General features: G+C 39.7%; 1 protein-coding gene across 1 annotated transcript in view; it reads left to right on the forward strand.

The window, feature by feature from the left end:
• Positions 1-7,460: 7,460 nt before the first annotated feature.
• The window catches only part of NAF1 (nuclear assembly factor 1 ribonucleoprotein), a 39,887-nt gene continuing 26,157 nt past the window's right edge, over positions 7,461-21,190 (forward strand). The window contains exons 1-2 of the mRNA XM_049770267.1: positions 7,461-7,935; positions 12,512-12,686. Of these exons, the coding sequence (XP_049626224.1) occupies positions 7,589-7,935; positions 12,512-12,686 (522 nt within the window). The 5' untranslated portion in view covers positions 7,461-7,588. The remainder of the gene's footprint in view (positions 7,936-12,511; positions 12,687-21,190) is intronic.

The following is a 21,190-nucleotide window of genomic DNA, read 5'->3' on the forward strand; positions in this document are numbered from 1 at the left end:
TCTAACTATTCAGGTGTGTTTCTTGTAGGCAGCAGAAGGTTGGATTGAGTTTTTTGGTCCATTTAGCCACTCTGTGTCTCTTAACTGGTGCATTTAGTCCATTGACATTGAGAGAAAGAATTGTCCTGGGAGTTAGTGCCATATTTATATCAAAATTTAGTGTGTCTTTTGGTCAGTCTTGTCTTAAATTAGGTCTTTCAGTTTTTCTTTTAAGACTGATTTTGAGTCTGTAAAGTTTCTGAGCTGCTTTTTGTCTGTGAAACCATGTATTCTTCTGTCAAACTGGAAAGTGAGTTTTGCTGGGTACAGTATTCTAGGTGAAGCATTTATTTCATTGAGTTTTGTCACTATGTCTCACCACTGCTTTTTGGCCTTGAGTGTTTCCGATGACAGGTCTGCTGTAAATCTCAGGAATGTTCCCTTTAATGTAATTTCCGTTTTTGATCTTGCTGCTTTCAGAATTCTGTCTCTATCTGTGGGATTTGTCGTTGTGACTAGGATGTGTCTTGGGATATTTTTTCTGGGGTTTTTTTTGGTTGGTCCTCTTTGGGCATGCAGAATTTGATCACATATATTCTTTAGCTCTGGAAGTTTCTCTTTAATGATGTTCTTGACCACTGATTCTTTCTGGAGATTTTCTTCCTGGGTCTCTGGGACTCCAATGATTCTTAAGTTGTTTCTGTTGAGCTTATCATAGACTTCTATTTTCATCTGTTCCCATTCTTTGACTAATTTTTCCATTGTCTGTTCATTTGCTTTAAGTTTTTTTTCTGTTCTCTCCCGCTGTATGGTGGTGTTATTTATCTCATCTTCCACAGCACCCATTCTATTCTCAGCTTCTGTTAGCCTGTTGGAGAGCATATCTATTTTGCCATTCAATTCGTTTACTGAGTTTTTCAGGCCTATTATTTGACCTGTTATTTCAGTTTGTAGTTTTGTGATTTCTATCTTCATATGTTCTTGGTTCTTATTAGTGTTCTGTTCAACTCGATCCATGGTTTCTTTGAGTTCTTTGAGCATCTTCCATATTTCTTGTCTAAACTCCTTATCTGAGACATTGATTAGGTGGTTGGCCATTTTCTGGTCATCAAAATTGTCATCTTCATTCTGTATGTCTGATGCTGCCCTGTGTTGTTTCCCCATTGTCACACTTGTATTGTGGATTTTTCTATGTGTTGTGGTGGTATTCATTGCCTAAATGATGTGCGTGGCCACGCTCCTCTGGCTCAGCCCTTTCTGGGTGGGTCAACTTGCCTTCAAGGAAGGGGAGCCCTTCGTGGATGAAGCCTCACACAGGATCAAATCTTAGGCCCGAGCACGCAGCAGAGAAGACAGTCCAGGGAGAGATGCTGGGCTTCAGTGATCCAGCTCAGTTCTTAGTGTGATTTTTTTCTTCTTGTTGCAGTGGCATTCTTTCCTTAGAAAGAGCGTACAGCCGTGTAGCGAAGCGGAGCTAAGTGCTCTTCTGGAGCCTCTGGGAGAGCGAATTTTCTGGGCCCTTTTCAGCCCACTCCCAAGAGGTTTAGGAGACATGAGAGGAGACAAACACACACAGGCAGCACTCACAGTTTCTCACAGAGATACTTATTTTAAATGAAAATGAAAACACTGACATGAAATAAAGAAAAACCTTTCTGAGAAGGCCAAATCCAAAGCATACCTGAAGGAAACCTAGAGTTGAAAGACTCCCTTGGTTAAGATTTGAGAACAAAAAATCATATGTGTAAATGTGTTCAATAAATCTTGAGAAAAAAATGTGAGGGAGTTTGTAATCTCGTGAGTGTTTGATGGTAGTAAAAAGATCACAAAAGATTAAAAACAGCCTACAGGAATAGTTACAACAGAAAAATAGACTTTATTTATTTATTTTTTGGGTTTTGTGCCACACCTGGTGATGCTCAGGGGTTACTCCTGACTACGCACTCCTGGCTTAGGGATCAGTCCTAGGCTAGAACAGGCAAGGCAGAAGCCTTACTGCTTGTGCCACTGCTCCGGCCCCAGAAATATAGACTTTTGAGAATGAACAGACTTACCTATATAGTCAGTATATGAACTAGAATCAACAGTTTTCTGCTAGAAAAAGCTTTCAATTTAAAAGTAATTAACATTAGGGGACTGGAGCAATAGCAGGTAGGGTATCTGCCTTGTACACGGCTGACCTGGGTTCAATCCTTGGTATCCAATATGAAACCCAAACTTCTGCCTTTTTAACCCATTATTACATGATTTCAAATTGTTCAGCCACCATGAAATTTGAGTAGCAAAACAGAGTAAATGAGTAGAAATTACATTGATAGGTAGTAGTATTTTTGTGTATGTATGTGTGTGATTTTCACAATCTTTGTAATAGGCAGAGACAAATAAACTTGAAAATTTTGGTGTCTGTTTATTTTTTTTTCATACCTGACAGCGCTCAGGAATTACTCCTGGCTCTACTCTCAGAAATCGCTCCTGGCAGGCTTGGGGGACCATATGGAATGTCGGGATTCGAACCGCCATCCTTCTGCATGCAAGGCAAATGCCTTACCTCCATGCTATCTCTCTGGCCCTGTTCATTTTTTTTTTAATTTCTTTTATTTTGGGCAACTTTTTTTTCTTTTTTTTTTTTTGGTTTTTGGGCCACACCCGGCGTTGCTCAGGGGTTACTCCTGGCTGTCTGCTCAGAAATAGCTCCTGGCAGGCACAGGGGACCATATGGGACACCGGGATTCGAACCAACCACCTTTGGTCCTGGATCGGCTGCTTGCAAGGCAAATGCCGCCACTGTGTTATCTCTCCAGGCTCATTTTGGACAACTTTTAATGGTTCTGGGCTGTGGGGGAATCACAGCATAAAGTGCTTGGGGGCCAGAAATTGAAACTTGTGTTATCATAGGCAAAGCACAGGTTTCAACACTCATGCCATCCTTCTGGTTCAACAAATAAATTTGTTTTAATTTTTGGGTTTTGGATCACATCTGGTTTTTAGGAACTTGCCTTATATTACCCAATTCTAGATCAGTCTCCGGTACTGCAAAACCAGGAGTGATTCCTTTTTAGAGAGCCAGGAGTGCAGATGGGTGAGGAGGCCCAAATGCCCTATCCCTCCAAAAAAAGAACAAGAAAAAAAAAATGACCCAACTTTGTTGGTTGTGCTTTAAAGAATACAGTGAGCATTTTTACATATTTTCTTTGCGATGTAATAAGACTTTGTTTTATTTTGTTTTGGAGTCAAAACTAGCTGTGCTGAGGCCCAATCTTAGGTCCCTTCTCAGAAGCTTCCACCAAAGGTGCTCAGGGGCCTACTAGAACCCTGGCCACAAACTTGCGAGGCAAGTACTCTACCATGGAGTCAGTACTTGCCTTGTAATGACTTTTATTTTGAAATTTAATTCAAGAAAAATGTTTCAAGTAATCTAAAAGCATAACTTATTTGTTCAAGGTTTCTTTTTTTTTTTTTTTCTTTTAACCTTAGGTTAAATATTTTGGGCTAAGTTTAGTAGCTATTCAAAATAATGCAGAAGAGAGGCAAGTTCTGGAATGAAGTAAATTCAAGATATTTTAAAACATTCAAGCACTTAGAGAAAGTTTCGATTGCAAAATAGTGACCTAGTTTAGAGCTAGGGAGAGGTAGATCTATTCTTATCCTGAAACACAGAGGCAAACTCTACCAAAAAATTAAAAAAAGATTTTTACTGTTGGAACAACCTTTCTTAAATAACATTAGATTTATTTAAATTGCATGAATTACTTAAGTTTAGTTGATTTGTTTACTTTGCTAATAAACTATAAGTAATTTCTTCTTTACTGTGATTGTTTCAGCAAACTCTGTTGCTCATTTTCTCTATTTGCTTTTCCATTTCAAAAATCTTTCAGGGGGGCCAGAACAATAGCACAGTGATAGGGCATTTGCTTTGCTTGTGACTGACCAGGGACAGACCCAGGACAGATTCCTGGCATCCCATATGGTCCCCCTAGAATGCCAGGAGAAATTTCTGAGCACAGAGGCAGGAGTAACTCCTGAGCACCAGCCAGGTGTGGCCCCAAAACCTAAAATAAATAAATAAAATCTTTCAGGATTTGTTAACATTTTGTGTACTGTTAAACACATATAAATTAGTCAAGTGACTTGGATTCATAAGATGTAAATTAGAGACAATATATAAGTAAATAAATATAAAAGATATTTATGCAGTTAAGTCGAAAAAGTAAAGATAATTTTAAAACCCACAATGAATGGGCCAGAATGGTGTTGAAAAAACCCTATCTTGCTGGTCCAATTGCAGTGGTGTTTACAATTAATCACAGCCAGTTACAGATTTCTTTGTTCCTTCTCCACTCCCACAGCTTCACTTGACTAGCCTAAAAAACACACACACACACACACACACACACAACCTATCTAGCTGAGAAGCAGCTGAGTAAAAAAAAAAAAAGAATCATACTAATATAAAACAAAAAGAAAAAATATAAAAATGAAAAATACTTAGGTACCATGTAGTTTGTTTGTTGTGCTCAGCCTACGTGGTTGTGCTCAGGACTTTGCCTGACTGCACTCAGGAATCACTCCAGGCAAGGTTCGGGGGAACATGTGGATGCTGGGAATTGAATTTGTGTGGGACTTGTACAAGGTAAGTACCCTAAAGAAAGTACTATCTCATCTACCCCAGAAGTTGATATGTAAAGATTTAATAAAGTTAACTGTTGAATATTAGCCCTTGATAGGGCTGGATGATGGTGGGATGGAGGATGAGGTCTTTCTCCTCCAGCTCGGACCATGCGTGTGCCAACCTGTTCAGGCGGCGGGTATATGGGTTCAGGAGAGCGGCGAGTAGAAAACTCACATGAAGTCAGGCTTCAGAAGATATCAGTTTTATTCAGTGGATAAGGCTGAAGAAAAAGCCCCAGAATAAGCCCTAGCAAAAGCCCTAGCCTTCCACATACCCTTGCTTTTATACACAAGAATCAGGTACCACCCTAGGGTGGGAGCAGAATGCCAAGTAAGAAATAATCCAATATATTATTACCAGGTCACAGCCTAGGGTAGGGCACAATTATTGATTAGGGTAGGATCAGTAATCCAACAGTTAATGTTGAAGGACAGGCAAGCAAAAGGTAGGGGAAAGTGGCAACAGAGGAAAAGTGTAGCTGGAAGAGTTTGGGGACTTGGATTCATTCTAAGAATGATGAAATTTTTAGGAATTTAAGCAGGAAATGACATGATACTTGTTATTGAACTTTTCTATGAAGTTTTTCTTTCTCAAATTAACATATATGTGATACTCTTTAAAAGCCTAGTTTAAATCATTCTAAAGCCTTCCTTACCTTTTTTAGTGTTCTCTACTCTCTTGAGTAGACCCATAAATATTCTTCTAGAGTAACACTTTCTTCACTTATAATACCTACCAACACATTTAACACTGATTTTACTTTATTTCCTAAAGTGTCTATTCTTTTTCATCTATAACACCTACCAATATATTTATCACTGACTTTATAGCTTTTTGCTTCTATTAACTGTTAACTCCTTGTGAGCAAACATAAACTGAAGGGTCCTGTTCATGGTGAAATGCCAGGGTCAGCAGCCTGTGGCTCTTTTGAAACTTTGCCATGGCTCTTACATAGGGTTGATAGCAGGGGGTGGGGTGGGGAGCGGTATCACTTAAATATTTTAATTGGCTATTAATATATTTCACATTGTTAAGTGAAAAAGTTTTTTTTTCTTCAGATCAACAGCTAACTGCACGATCCTGTATATAGCATGAAGCTAAGAAACAATGTATGCACTATATTTGTTTTAAATGTTGCATTGATTTTTACTTCTCCCAGGTTTTGATATTCCTTCAGAAATCAGTTCAAGTTGCTCTTTCTGTCTTTAAGTTTGCCGACCCCTGGTTGTAGTGCATAGCGTAAGGTAGTGTTAAATGGATAAATAGATTATTAAATTAAGTGTTTGAACTGTCCCCAAATCTATCCTCTGGTCTTAGCTTTTTCATCAAATTCAAGTTTCTCTTTATAGTTTGATTGTTCTGGGGCCACCCTGGCTGTGTTCAGGGCTTACTCCTGGGTCTATATTCAGGGATCATTCCTGGAGGTGCTTGAGGAAGAAGATATATGGTGTTGAATTGAGCCTGGTAGGCTGAATGTAATGCAAAGGCCTTTCCTGCTGTACTTGCTCTCTGCCCCAAGTTCCAGTCTCTTATTTTAAAATACTTATTGGCATTTTCAAGCTACTTTACTTTTCTCCTTCAAATTCACCAGCACAACTAACAACCAATTAGACTGTTCTTATTGGTAATAAAAGTTGTTTCTAGCTTCATTGATTAGAAGTTAAAAAATAAGTTATTTAGGGCCGGAGAGATAGCACAGTGGTAAGATGTTTGCCTTAGATGCAGAAGGACTGTGGTTTGAATCCCGGCATCCAATATGGTCCCCCGTGCCTTCCAGGAGCGACTTCTGAGCATAGAGCCAGGACTAGCTCCTGGACGCTGCCGGGTGTGACCCAACCCCCCCCCCCCCAAAAAAAAGTTTATTTTTGAAATTTGGGCCATACTAAGCAGTTCTCAGCTCTGGGATCATGTGGAATGCCAGGAATTGAACCTAGGTCAGCAGTATACAAAGGAAGTGCCCTAACTATTTACCTAACTCTCCAGTCCAATTAGACATTTTATTGCACTTCAATTTTCTTCTGTGCAATTGGTTAACAAAAAAAAATAGAACTTAACTTAGGCTTCACTCAGATTTTAAACTCCTTCAAACCAAAGACTTGTCTTAAATTTTTATTAAGGTCTGTTTATTACTGTGCAGACCACAAAATAAAATCTGTGGCACAGTTTTTTGTCATGTACCTAAGTAATCATTCTTCTTTTGCTTTTGCTTCCACCTAAAGTTACAATAGAAAACAGACCATTCTGGTCTCTACTTCAATCCATACAGCTTGTTGCTTGTCTCAAACTTATATACTTGATCTGGAATAACGATTTCCAGGCAAAGTTATTACATTATTTTTATCTCATCCCACCCTTTTTATGAAGCACTGTAATCACAATATCACACCCCCAAATCAACAAAAAAGCAACATTCTGTTCACCATTATTACTCTTGATTCCAAGGCTGCTAGAAGTATAAATGGGTCAGTTCTAATTTATTTTTATTTATTTATTTTAGTTTTAATATATTTTTAGACGAGTGGTCAACGTGTGAAGTGCCGAGACACGTCTGTTAAAGACTTTCATGCGCAGAGACCTCCAGCTTTCTCTGTAGAAAACAGACAATTAGAGAGACTCAACACCCATTGGACTGAAAGCTCTGAAACTTGGGACAGTGTGACACTGACTCGGCCTTATAAGAGTATACGGGTTGGCTCCGCCCCCCTAGAGCGTGATGACGTCACACCGCGACCGACGCTCTCCCGGAAGTGCCGCCTAGTACACGGCGGGGGCGTGTCTCCAGGTGGCTCCGCGTGCAGGTACCGGAGCCAAGCGCCAAGGTGGGGCTGAGAGCTGAAGCCCGGCCTCGCACCCACCCGTCCCCGCGCTCTGCCGAGGCGTCCGCGGGCTTGTTTCTCCTCCTAGTTTGTGATCCGGCCGAGATCTCGCGCGTTGACCCCCATGGCGGGAGTGGAGGCCGCTACGGCGCAGCTGGATTCGCTGGAATTCCACGGCTTCGGCGTGGAGCAGGACCGAGGCCAAGCGGCGCCGACCCCGGACTCGATCCCTCACCCAGAGCCAACCGCGCCGCTGGCGGCCGATCGGGAGGCCCCGGACACCGGGCAGGCCACCCCAGCGCAGCTTCCCCGGGAGCAGTTGCCGCCGCCGGCGCCCAACCCCGAGCAACACCCCATGCCGCTGGCAGAAGTCGTGCCCGGCGGCAACTGCGTCATGGGCCCCGGCGCCCCGCTCCTGGCGCGCACCGGCGAGTCCTGGGAGACCTCGGACTCCGATTCCGATTCAGACAGGTCGGGTCGGTGCCCACCGGGCCAGAGGCCTGTGTCCACCAAGCCCGAGTGGGGGGATGCCCGGGAGGATGCGCGCGTGGGCCGGGCGGGAGGCTGGAGAGAAACTTGGGGCGCACGTGTAGCCCTGGAGCTGGGGCCGCCCCTTCCTGGTTCCCCGCAAATCGCGTGGGGGGATTAGAGTTGAATCATCGGGGCGCTCCACCTCTCTCTTCTCTCTTCTCTCTTCTCTCTTCTGTCTTCTCTCTTCTCTCTCTCTTTCCCTCCCTCCCTCCTCTCTTTCTCTCATAGGACTGAATATTAAGGGATTTTTTTTTTACTTTAAATTGCTGTTTGATGCTGGTTGTTTTTTTTCTTTTGTTGTTCATTTGTAAAACCCTTGAGGCCTCCCCCCCCCCCCCGCGCTTGAATATAAACTAAGCCAGGCATTTGTTTATGGCTGGCTGTTTTGTAAGATTATGTAAGTTCTACCCACGAAACGCTGGGGTTTCTTCTGAATATGAAGCTTTGATGGTAGAAGCATTGAGTATGTTATTTTAGCTTGCCCTACATTCTTAGTGAGAGGGATCAAAGATACAAGTAAACAAAAAGTAAATTTGAGTTGGTGAACATTATCTGTAAGGAATAAGCGAGGCGTTGATATGTATAGCCCAAGTCTGTTCTGAGAGTTTTAATTCTAAAAGTGAAGAGACGCTTTTGAAGAATTTAAAGCAAGGTGTTTTCTAGGGGTTCGCATGAATTCTAATTGCTATAGAGGATTTGTACTAAGTTCTTGAGAGACAGTAATCGAGAGTGGAACCGAGCTAGTTGGAAACAGTTGCATGTGTAGACAATGATAATGTAACCATGGTTGTCTGGATTGAAATCACTTTGACCAGACTTGCAACAGACTTGCAATCAGATGCTACTGTGCTTAGCAAAGAGATACTGTTAAGTGGTGTGGGGGCTCTGGACTTCTAAGACAAGGTAACAACTAAGTTTTCTCTGACAGCCAGCTGAGATGCCAGCTGAGCCAATAGCATAATGAGTCTAATTAAATTCAGATGACAGTTCTGGGCTGGAAATGTAAATAAGCAATTTCATTTTTAATTTTTTAGTGCCAATATATTTTGTACTTGCAGTTCTGTTACACCAGACCCACCAGCAGGATGCCAAAATGGAGATGTTAAACTTCAGTTATCATTAGGTTGTGGATAAAACTTAACTTTTTACTAGCTGAATTCATACTTGTAAAGAAAAAGTTAGGACAGGTAATACAGTGAATTATATGTACTCATTTCCTAATTTAATTTCTAATACTTTGATAATCATATGTATCTTTTTTCTTTTACCTCATACCAGTTGTGCTTAGGGCTCTGAACTTGGATCACACATGGTGGGTCTGGGAACCACCTGGGGTGCCAGGGATTTAATGGCTGGCAAGCCAGAAGCCCTATCTGCTGTACTATTTTTTTGGTCCCAACTTTATTTGTTAACCTGAGAATTGTAAAACAAATCTCAGTAATGGCCCCTGCCAGTAACTCTGCCAGTAACTTTATTACACGTTTCTAATTTGATCAGGTATTTTACAAAATTCAACATTATTAAGCGATTACATCTCTGTGCCATGTATATAACAAGATTGATTGACCATAGAGTCAAATATTTATCACAATAAGTTTATCATATTCCAAGAGAAGGAAAAAAGTCTCTGTAAGGAAAGAACTTAGATTTGCCTCTTGACTTACTTGACTCTTTTAGTAACATTCCTGTATATGGTGCATGACTCTAGTCATGCTCTTATGTTACATTCCTAGAGTGCCTTTACCTGGAAGTTTATCTGTACAGTAGCTTTCTGCAATTGTCTTCATCTTCTGCCACTGGTAACCATAAATCTGATTATTTTTCTACGAATTTGTTGGGGTAGGAACTTTGAGCTTGGGGGCCACTCCTATCTCTATGGGGAGAAACTTGAAGTGCAATGATCACACAGTGGGTTCTGAAATGCAGAGCATGCACCCCCCATCCCTTTCAGATGACTCCCAGATCCTCCTGTTGCTGTTTTTATTTCTCTGCTCAAATTTCAAAAGTAAGATTATTGGAGCCCCCTACCCCCAGAGGTTTGTTTTTAAGGTTTTGATGCTCTTCCAGACTGTAGGTCATACCATTTTATAGTCTCAATAAAAGAAAAGAAGCTCTTTTCTCATACATCCAGGCCAGCATTTTTTATCTTTTGTCTTTTTAATAGTGGTCCTTTTAACTGCTGAGGGTTGGTATCTCATGGTGATTTTAATTTGCATTTCTATAATGCTTAGTGTGATTTTTTTTAAAATGTATATACCTGTAGGCCTATATCTATAACAAAAATACCTATTCAGGCCTATTGCCTATTTTCAGTTGGGTTATTTGATGGTTGACTTGCAATTGTGTTATAAATTAGAAATATATTTAAATATTCAAGTCATTATCAGAGATAATTGCTTAGTTTTCTTTTCTTGTTTCCTGGGATTTTTATTTTTTATAAAGTTAGACTAATTTTTTAATGTAATCACTATTCCTTATCAAGTACAGTAAAACTATCCCAGATTTCTTTTCATTGTTAATTGCTTTCTGTTTTGTTTTGGTCTTTGAATTTTGATTTTGGGGTCAGATCTACTGAAGTTCAAGGGTTACTCCTAGCTTTCAAGAATTTACTTCACTAACCATATAAGATTCTGTGATTGAACCCTGGTTGGCCACATGTAAGGCAACTTCCTACCCACTGTACTATCTCTCTGCCTCCTTTTATGTTTTCATTTTTAAGTGGCTACATCCAGCAGTTTGGATTACTCTTAGTAGTGGGTTGAGCTGGAAAGGGGGTGGTGTCAGAGTAGAAAATGTGTTTAGACCAGTTGAACTTTCTGATTCCCTGATTCCCTTCCTTTTGTTTTTACTTTGGTTTTTCTAACCTGTTTCCCTTTCCCCTTTCCTTTTAGCTTGCCCCTACCCTTGTTTAATTTTGGGGCTACACTTGGCTGTGCTCAGGGCTTCCTTCTGCCTCTGTACTCCTGGCAGGCTTTGGGGATCATGTGTGGTGCCAGTGATGAAACCCAAGTTAGTCCTATGAAAGGCAAGCACCCTGCTCTGACTCCTCTCTAGGACTTCTAATGTCTTAACTAAGTTCACATAATACTCTTTTTGTATTCAGATGTTTTTAGTTGGTAAAAGGGTATATTTAAACCTTTTGATTTTAAACAGGATTTAAATAATGCATTAAGGGCCTGAGTATTAGCACAGTGGTAGGGCATTTGCTTTGCACTCGGCTGATCCAGGACAGACACAGGTTTGTTTCCTAGCATGCCATATAGTCCCCTTGAGCCAGGACTGATTTCTGAGCGCAGAGTCAGAAATAACCCCTGTATGCCACCACACAAAATCAATTATAAATAAAGAATGCATTAAGGTGTTATATATTTTCTTTTCTTTTCTTTTTTTTTTGTTTGTTTGTTTTTCGGGCCACACCTTTGATGCTCAGGGGCTACTCCTGACTAAGTGCTCAGAAATTGCCCCTGGCTTGGGGGGACCATATGGGACGCAGGGGGATTGAACTGCGGTCCATCCTTGGCTAGTGCTTGCAAGGCAGACACCTTACCTCTAGCGCCACCTCACTGGCCCGGTTGTTATATATTTTCAGTCACTCATAAAGGTATTTAAAACAATGCAGACAGAAGTTGTTACTTGAGGGTGGAATACCTAGATAAACTTAGTGAATGCCAAAAAGGTTTCTGAGGAAGTGCATGGGAGACCATGTCAAATGTTACTAGTTTTTTAATGATAGCAGAGAACAAGTCCACTAGACTTGGTGTAATGGTGATAGAGGACTTTGAGGAAATAACAGAACAGTAATGCACTAAATGAATTTTCAGAAAGTAGAATGGCTGACATTGTTGGTGACACTGAAGAGTTCATATGTTGTCTGAGGACAGCTTTTTATTGGCAAAGAAGTGATCTTGTGTTGGTTACTAGTTAGAGATGCCTTGTCCATAGTTCTTTTGTTATTTTTATTACATGATTATTTAAGATGCCTGTGTCATTTGTAAAACTGTTGTGTTAGACATGTCTTATAACAGTTTCAGATAGTCAGTAGATTAAAGATGACAGATCCTTGAATATCTTTTTTTTTTGGTCGTTTGTTTTGGGCCACATCCAGGGGTTACTCCTGGCTGTGCACTCAGAAATTGCTCCTGGCTTGGGGGACCACATGGGATGCTGGGGGATCAAACTGCAGTCTGTCCTAGGCTAGTGCGGGCAAGGCAGATGCCTTACTGCTTGTGCCACCACTCCGGCCTAATATCGTTCTTGAATATAAAAATTATTGAATATTTTGGAATATCGAAAAAGGGAGAGAATTCTGATTTTGATTGGATAAAAAGTTTTCTTTCTCATCTAGGACCACTCTCCCTTATTCCTCAACTTATAGTTAGTTGTAAGCTTCTCAGAGACATACAGTCATGTTTTCAGTCCTTACTTTTATTCATATCAAGGCAGTTATTAACTATTTGAAAAATCTTAACACCATTTGAATAATGCTTTACCAAGTTTTAACCTTTTTTTCCTGCAGTGAAACAGATTCCGATAGTTCAAGCTCCTCATCTACTTCATCATCTTCATCATCTTCGTCCTCCCGTATGCCTATGCCACTTCCTCTAGCACTATCAGATGGGGAAGATAATTTACAAGTTGAGAAGGAAAATAAGACTTTTCCCCTCAAAACAAAAGATGAGTTACTTCTTAACGTAAGTACCTAGATTTGCTCACTTAATTTGCATTTTTGAAGTGGATGGCAGTACTCATTTGCATGTTCTGAAGTGGATGACAGTTTTTTGGCCTGAATTCATATCATAAATTTAGAAACTCCTGCCAGTTATGTTTTGTTTTAAATAGGTTCCTTCCAGCTGATACTCAGGTGGCCTTCAGGTCCAGCGATTGATTTTAAGGCCTTGCCACCTGCTAGGCCAGGGCATAAAACATTTTTTTATTATAGCAACAAAAATTAATGTTCATTGTAAGATACTAGATATTGGCATTAGATGGGTTGAGTTTGAAAAAAGCAGCTTTTTTCTTCTTAATCTGGAAGCCATCTTAGAGGCCAGGGTGCTCAAGCTGAAATCTCATGACCTAAGAGGTGTGTCCTGAGAATTTCAAAATAATAATAATAATAATAATAATAATAATAATAACAACAACAACAATACACATTTATTGTCCCCATCTCTATATGTGCTTCTGTTGCTGTAGGTTTTTTTTTCCTTTAACTAATTGCAATTAATTAATGTTGCAAGTCCGCCCCTGAAGAGGTTAACTGATGGAGGGGTGGAGGATGAGGTCTTTCCCCTCCAGTTCGGAGCACACGTCTGCCACCCCGTCCAGCTGATGATTCTGAGGTGAAACGGCGGGTAAACAGCTTGCAGACAGTTAGGCTTGTGGAAATATTAGCTTTATTCGGTGAACAAGACTGAAGTCCAAAATCTCAGCCTCAGTTTCAGCCAAAAAGCCCCTTGCCTTCCACAGACCCTTGTTTTTATCTCCCAGAATCAGGTACCATCCAATGGTGGGATCAGATACCACCCAATGGTGGAAGCAGAATCAGGTACCACCCTAGGGTGGGGGCAGAATGCCAGGTCACTCCTAGGGTAGGGCACAATCACCAATCAGGGTAGGGTCAGTAACATAATAATCCCATAAAATGTTTACATACACAACAGTTAATTGCAATTGACACTTAAATCAACAAAATAATTTTATGTAAGACAAAAATAATTTAAAAGCCAGTGTAGATTCACACTGCTTTCTACCAATGTTCTTTTTCTTTGCTTGTAATAAGAAATTTCATGTCTCATTTCTGCTCCACAAATTGAAAATCTGGATTTATTTGCAATTTCATTAAGATTCGTGTTTTTAAACTTGAGGCCTGAATATCCCTCTGTGTTCTTTTTATGTGAAGATTCTCCCAACTTTGGGTAGCTTCTGAAATTGCTGAGACTTGTTTCTTCCCCTCTGGTTCAACCTTTCTCCTTTATACTCTCTTGCAGTATAAAATTGAATTATAAAGGACCTTGGTAATTTTGGTATATGTTTATTCCCTTATTTGTTACATACCACCATCACCACCCCCATTAGTCCCCCACCCACTCCCAATACCTCTGCCCTACCACCACTATTCCTACCCCCCCCCCACCACCACCACCCACACACCCCTGTCCATTTTAGCATTGCTGCATCAGGAAAGTTGCTGCAGTGGGCACCCACCAGCACTCCTAGCCACAGAACTGGCATATCTCTAGCAGAAGCACTTTAGCTGGGGTTTGCACACAACTTCTGTGCTCCGAAGACTATCTACCCTGGTTGCAGTGCATTGCAGAGGAGATGGTCTGTCCTAGGCAGTCTCACCTGGACTGTGCTCACTGTCCGTGGGTAGCACTGGGGATTGGACTCGTGACTTTACACTTGCAAAGTAGGCATGGAGCCATCCCTCAGGATGCTGCTACTTATTGTTCATTTAATATAATTTAGTGTTAATTCTTCCAGGAGGTGCACCAAGGCCAATGAGCCATTCCCAGAGGTACTTGGCCAACTAGATGGGTGGTTCAGTGTAAGGGCCCTGCAGTGCTGCCAGAGCTACATTTCATGAAGCTCAAGAGACCCTGTCCTGCCCCAATGACTGGGTTGGGTGCCTTAAGCCCTGTCCTACCTTGTTGGTCTTCAGTATTTTTAATTTAGAATTATTGGCCAGCTATTTATTTTACTTTATATTGTGTAGTTTTAGGACGTCAACTTAAAAAATTCCTAATCATTTAAACCCCTCTGCTACTAGTGACAAGAGGGTGAGTTTCTAGTCCACCCTCCATTTTAACAGCTCTGAGTTTATCCTTCCTGACTTGACTTCTGAAGTTTGAGGGAAGAAAACCCTTGGCCCTGAATATCAAAGCTGGTCTGGCCACATGATCTCAGTATTTTTAGAATTTTGCCTCTTGCTTTGTTCAGTGAATGTTTCTCTGTTGGGCTGGCAGGGTGAAATGTGAAAAACACCAGGGGAGACATGTATTGAGTTGCTTGAGGCCTGGTGCACAGCTCTTAATAAATCATGGAGGTTTGTGGAATGGGTATCTGCATGGATACTTTGAATTGCTTGGTTCTGAAATACTTAGTCATCCCTCTGTGTGGGAGAGCATGCAGGAAGGCTTGTACTTGAGAGAAAGAGTGTGCAATCATAAGGATAGCCACATCTAAGAGCCACGCACCGGGAAGTGTGAACATGCTTGTATTTTGAGGAGGGTGGGGGGTGGTAGCAGCCACAATAGCAGCCAGTGTGGCAGGAAAAGGAGGCTTCTGTCCATTTTAATTTTAGAAGGAGATGCTGTTCAGTTAGTATTAATGGTTACGCTATAGAGGGAACAAATGCTTGGTAAGGAAAACGTTAGACTCTTGTGGCTGTGAGGAAAGGGCATTTGCTATAATTTATTTGGTAGGTAGTCTTTAAGATCAAAAGCAACTGTTAGTACTGACCACACTGGTTTAGTGGCCTCTGCTATTGTTTTCAGCCCACTTGGATATTCTCAGGGTTTCTTTTAGGCAGTTGTCAGCTAATAGACTGAGGACTGCTGTGGTTTACACTTGTAAAAGGTTGAAACCCATTACTTTTAAGTGTCATTTTACTACAACCTGCTTTTGCTTAATCCTGGCTCTGTGCTCAGCTCAGCACAGCAGTTGTGAAGTCTGGGTACGCTGTATGGGGTGCCAGGGATCAAATCAGGATCGGCCACATGCAAGGCAAGTGCCTTCCCCCTGTTCTAGCTCACCAGCTTTACTTCTTGGGGTGATAGGATTTTGTTATAACTTGATTTTTTTTTAAAGATGGGGGATTATGTTTTTTTCAAGTGAGAAAAAAGAGGGATTAGTCAACCATGGAGGCATTGAAAAAGAAAGTGTTAGTTGGCTGTATTCAGAATGTCACAATTATGTAATACATGACATTAAATTTAACCAAGTGGAATTATCGTTTTAAACATAAGCCTTCTTTAATGCTGAGGAGATTTATATATAACCTACACAGTAAATGTTGTAATGCATATAATGCATATAATAGCTTATGAATTATAACAGGGTTTATTCGTTTTTTTTATTGAATTGGGAAAATCAGGTTCTTGAATTTTTTCTCATTAATTTATTTCCTGAACCCCTGTCAAATAAATTAAATTAAATGTAATTAAACATTTAGATTTAGAAATTTTGTAATTTTTTTGTTGTTGTTTTTGCTTCTGGGCCACACCCAGTTGTAGTCAGGGATTGATCATGGCTCTTAACACGGGAGTTAACATTTCACAAAGGTCAGGGGATAATGATGAACCCAGATAAGGCAAGAATCTTGTCCACTTGTACTCTCTGTCTGACTCCTATAATGATTTTATTATAGCTTATTTCTCTTTTGAGAACCTGAAAAGTTTACATGACATTAGGAAATTATAGTTATGTTTGTGGTGATAAAAATAAATGATGTATAGTTTTGCATATGAGAAAGAATGATGAAGAAAGTAACTTCATATAATTTAAAAGAATAATAAAGTATATGGAACACTTGAAAATTACAATGATTATTATATTGGATATTCAAAACTATCAAAGAATTGTGAGTTCTTAATGGCATCAAGGAAATGTGAGTTCTTAATCTCTTTTCTGAACTATCCATGAAAACGCAATTCTTTTTTGTGTATATGAGTGGGGAGTATTTTGTCCACATTTTGTAATGAACAAAATTTATTTCAGGTGGGGCTTTGGGGACGTTGGGGGATTGAACCAGGTCAGCCAAGTGCAAAGCATGCACCCTAGTGCTACACCATCATTCAGGCACCTTGAAAAAGTAATTTTTATCTGTCTATGTTACAAACTCTCTTATTTTCTTTTATTTATTTATCCATTTAACTTACTTATTTCCATTTAACTTAGTTGGAACCACACTATGTTATGCTCAAGGATTATATTATGCCTGACAGTACTGGAAGCTATATGTGGTGCTACAGGTTCAACTTAGTTTGGCTACATGCATCTTTTTCATGTACTATCTCCTCAGCCCTACAAATTATAATCTGTGGCCAATAAGGTTGCTCAGGTAGGCAAAACATTAAAACGAATAACATATAACACCGGCAAATCAACCCTATTATAAATTAGATTTAACAGCCAAAAATGGTTATATATGACTTTCAACACAAAAATCTGAGGTCTTGATAAGTTGAAAATAGCCTTGGAGAAGATGGCATTCACACTTTATAATGGCCTTGACTACTTGAGCATTTAGAATGCTTACTAGTAAAAGTCATTTAAAATAATAAATAAGTTGATGATTTTCTAAGTATTATTTACCTAAAGAAATTGGAGATGGATTTTTAATAAGAAATATAGAATAAGGGCCGGAGCTGTGGCGCAAGTGGTAAGGCATCTGCCTTGCTCGAGCTAGTGGTGTCTCATGTGGTCCCCCAATCCAGGAGCATAGCCAGGAGTAACTCCTGAGCATCATGAGTGTGGCCCAAAAACCAATATATTATTGGGTAGAAGAGAATGTGAAGGAAAGAATTAAGCATTACAGATGGGAACTAAAGCTTTTTGAAACTAATTTAGGAGGAGAAAATTCTTTAAAAGTAAAGTAGAGTAAAACTAATCACTTTTCTCATACTACACAGTTATTATTAGCTGATGATTTGATGCTATTAGGTGAGCATTCACTTTTCAGATATGATTGGAAAGTAAGATCTCTGGAGCAGTGAAAAAGCCATGTTGAAAAAATCTATATATTTTTTCATGTAGCTGGTAAAACATAATTGAAAAGAGAATGGATTAAGTCTATTTATTATGTGTCAACTTTTGACCTTAAGTAACATTTTTGCATTGCCAGAATCATAGACAGTATTGGTATACTCAGACCTAAGTAAAAAGTGCATGAGATTCATAACATAAGGAGTCTCTAATTTATGAAGGAAAACTTACCAATAATTATATGTGAGATTTATTTTGGAGGCTAGAGATATAGTGCTTCAGGCAATGAGGTTGCCTGTACACTGCTGTGCTGGATTCATTCCCCATATATAGTCCCCTGAGCAATATGAAGAGTGATCACTGAGCTCAAAGCCTTATAGATAACAAAATGAATAACCCAGAAAGTAGCTTATCTGAGGTATTGTAAATGGAGAAATAGAAGACATAAAAACAATCGCCAACTATATTCTTTAGCTTATAGTTAGCATAGCACCTCTTTTATTTTTGTTATATTTGTCTGTTCCATGTTACAAAACTGTGGAGATGTGTTTATTATAGCAAAGTGGTATTTGATCTTCTGTACTACCCAATAAAATTTGGTTTCTCAATAGTTAGCTAGACTATTTTGTCATGATAAAGGATAAATGTATCTAATGCATGCTCTCAGAAATTAAATTCTGCTGGAGAAATAGTACAGCAAATAAGACACTTGCTTAATACATGACAGACCAGGGTGTGATCTGAAGCTCTCTGAACTCTTCCAGGTGTGATCCCCAAGTGCAGAGCCAGGAGTTAGCCCTTAGTACCACCAGTGTGTCCTAAAAACTGAAGGAAAAATAATGTTTGTTTTTCTTCAATCATATTGTCATATTGTCATATTGTTTCTTAAAGCCTATGACTTGGAATTGTATAGTATAGAATCTGTGTGAATTTTCTTGTATGTCTGTGAACTTCAGTAGTTTGCCAAATGTGATGTCTGGGATTTTTTGTTTCCAGGTGACTTCTACTGATGTTGTGGATGAATTTTTTTTTTCTTTTCTATTTTCCTGTTCTTGTGATTACGTAGAAGTTCTAAATACATATATCCAGATAAACTTTTTAGTTTGTCTTCTGTTTTAGGGATTATACCTGGCCGCCAGCTCAGGGGACCATACAGGATTATGGGATGCCAGGGATCTAACCCAGTGTGACTATGTTCAAGCAAATGCTCTAATAGCTGTACTATCTTTCTGGTCTCCCATATCAATTCTTGCTAGTTTTTTCATATTCAATCAATAAATGATCACAAATACTGTGCATCCAAAGGAGGTTTTCAGTTTTATTTTAACTTGAGGAAATAACAATTATGAAAATAGAGCTTAGTCACAAATCTTCTTTTGTAAGTATAGTATACTCAAAATTATACTTTAAATAATATATAAATTTTTATTTGTATTAATGACTGAGATAGAATGGTGCTATTGGGTCTTGTTTTCTCTCTCTGATTTTGCTTGGTTTTTGCTTGGTTTTGTTTTGGGCCACACCCACTGGTGCAGGGATGGTGGGGATAGAATCCAGGTCTGTACCAGGTTGGCAGCATGCAAGGCAAATGCCTACCTCTGTGCTATTTCTTGGGCCCCAGTCTTGCTCTCTCTAAGGAAGTGCTCTTTAAATGTTTGAGAATGTAAAACTGCTCTTCCTGCAATGATGGAATCTATGGCCATGGTCTTTTATTACTATAGATGTTGAGCACTTGAAATATGACTAGTGTGACTGAGGGCTACACTAACAATGTAAATCCTTTTGGTTTTGGTATTGGTATTTGAGTCACATCTGGCAGTGTTTAGAGCTTACTTTTGGCTCTATACTTTGGGATCACTTGTGGTTCCAGGAGAAATATCTGGGTCAGCTGCATGCCAGACAAATACCTTACTTGCTGTACTGTCTCTCTGGCCCCTTAATTTTTAACTAGCCAAATGCAGTCATTGTCTGGTGCAGGGGAGTAAAAATAAAATGTTGTGAGACCAACTTACTGTATTTCTAACCCCTTAGGCAGACAAGTCTGAAGAATCAGGGTAATGGCAAAGAAATAGTAAGCCAAGCCAGTCAAAAGAGAACCATGGAGCCAGTATGAGCTTAATGGTATCTCTGAGCACCAAGCCAAAACTGGCTTTTCTTCATTATACCAATACTCATCCATCAGGAGGGGGAAGGTTGAGGGTGAGACAAAAGTATCTATCTAGTGAGCTTTTACATATCAAAGGAAGAGATTTAAGGAAGGAGGAAGTTGGGGGAGCTACCTATGTTTGGGGTTGATAGCTGGGCTTCATTCTACACAGGGGTTCTCAAATTTCTTAAACAGGGGCCAGTTCTCTGTCCTTCAGACAATTGGAGAGCCAGACTATAGTTTAAAGTAAAACTATGAATGAATTCCTATGCACACTGCACATATCTGATTTTCAAGTAAAAAAACAAAATGGGAACAAATGCAATACTTAAAATGAAGAATAAGTAAAGTTAAATCAACAGTTTTACCAGTATTTCAATGGGAGCTTTGGGCCTGCTTTTGGCAGGCCATAGTTTGAGGACCCCTACCTGAGATTGAGAGGAGGAGTTGAGAGGCATACAGAAGCGGGGGAGATGGAGAGTGTGTCGCACATTTCACACATGCGCACTGTGGGCCAGGGTAAGGTAGCAGCTAAGCAGGATAGGCAATGGTAGCAAAATAACTGATTGGCCAGGTAAATGTCCTCAGCAGGCCACATTGGGCCAGGGGCCACAGTTTCAGGACCTCTGGTCTAGTTAGTAATCAGGCATTCTTTCCACCCACTCTTCCATGGGCTTAGAAGGTAATCCAGGTTCACCCTTTAATCTTAACCTACAGCCTTCTTGTCTTTTTATTTTCATTACACTTGGTTTTTGCTTATTAAATAATGAAGTAGATCTTTCTAGTTTACAACATCTTCTGTAATATATCATCACTATGTTTCATACTTTTACTTATATATTATATATTCAATGCAATGTGAAAGTGATAGTATCCCTCAATATCCTTTCTTCACCCTTCATCTTTAGATTTGGAGTGTATATGTGTTGTTTATTTGGAGTGTATATACGTTATTTGTTTGCTTGTCTCCCAAACATACACATATTTTCCTTATAGAAAAGTGAAGTGACTAATTTTTATGTCTTTTAAAACAGATTATGAGACTGAGAAGCTTTTTTAAATTATTTTACTGTGAGGCAGCTGCTACTGTATTATCAGGAGCAGAGATTAATTTAATAATTATAATGATGTTTGCTGCTATATCCTGGCTTAACTATTCGTCAATACTAAACTGTGAAACTTGGAGACCTACTTTTAAGAAAAACAAGGTTTTGTTAAGGGTTTTTTTTTATTTTTTAAAGATTCTCTTTTGAATTTGGGAAATTATATTTTCTCTATATGTGCGGGTTTGGGGCTTACAGTGCCCAGGATATTAGCAGTGCGACAGTTGAACCTAAGGTTCCT

This window comes from Suncus etruscus, chromosome 3 (genome assembly GCF_024139225.1).
Source record: "Suncus etruscus isolate mSunEtr1 chromosome 3, mSunEtr1.pri.cur, whole genome shotgun sequence".
Taxonomy (NCBI): Eukaryota; Metazoa; Chordata; class Mammalia; order Eulipotyphla; family Soricidae; genus Suncus; species Suncus etruscus.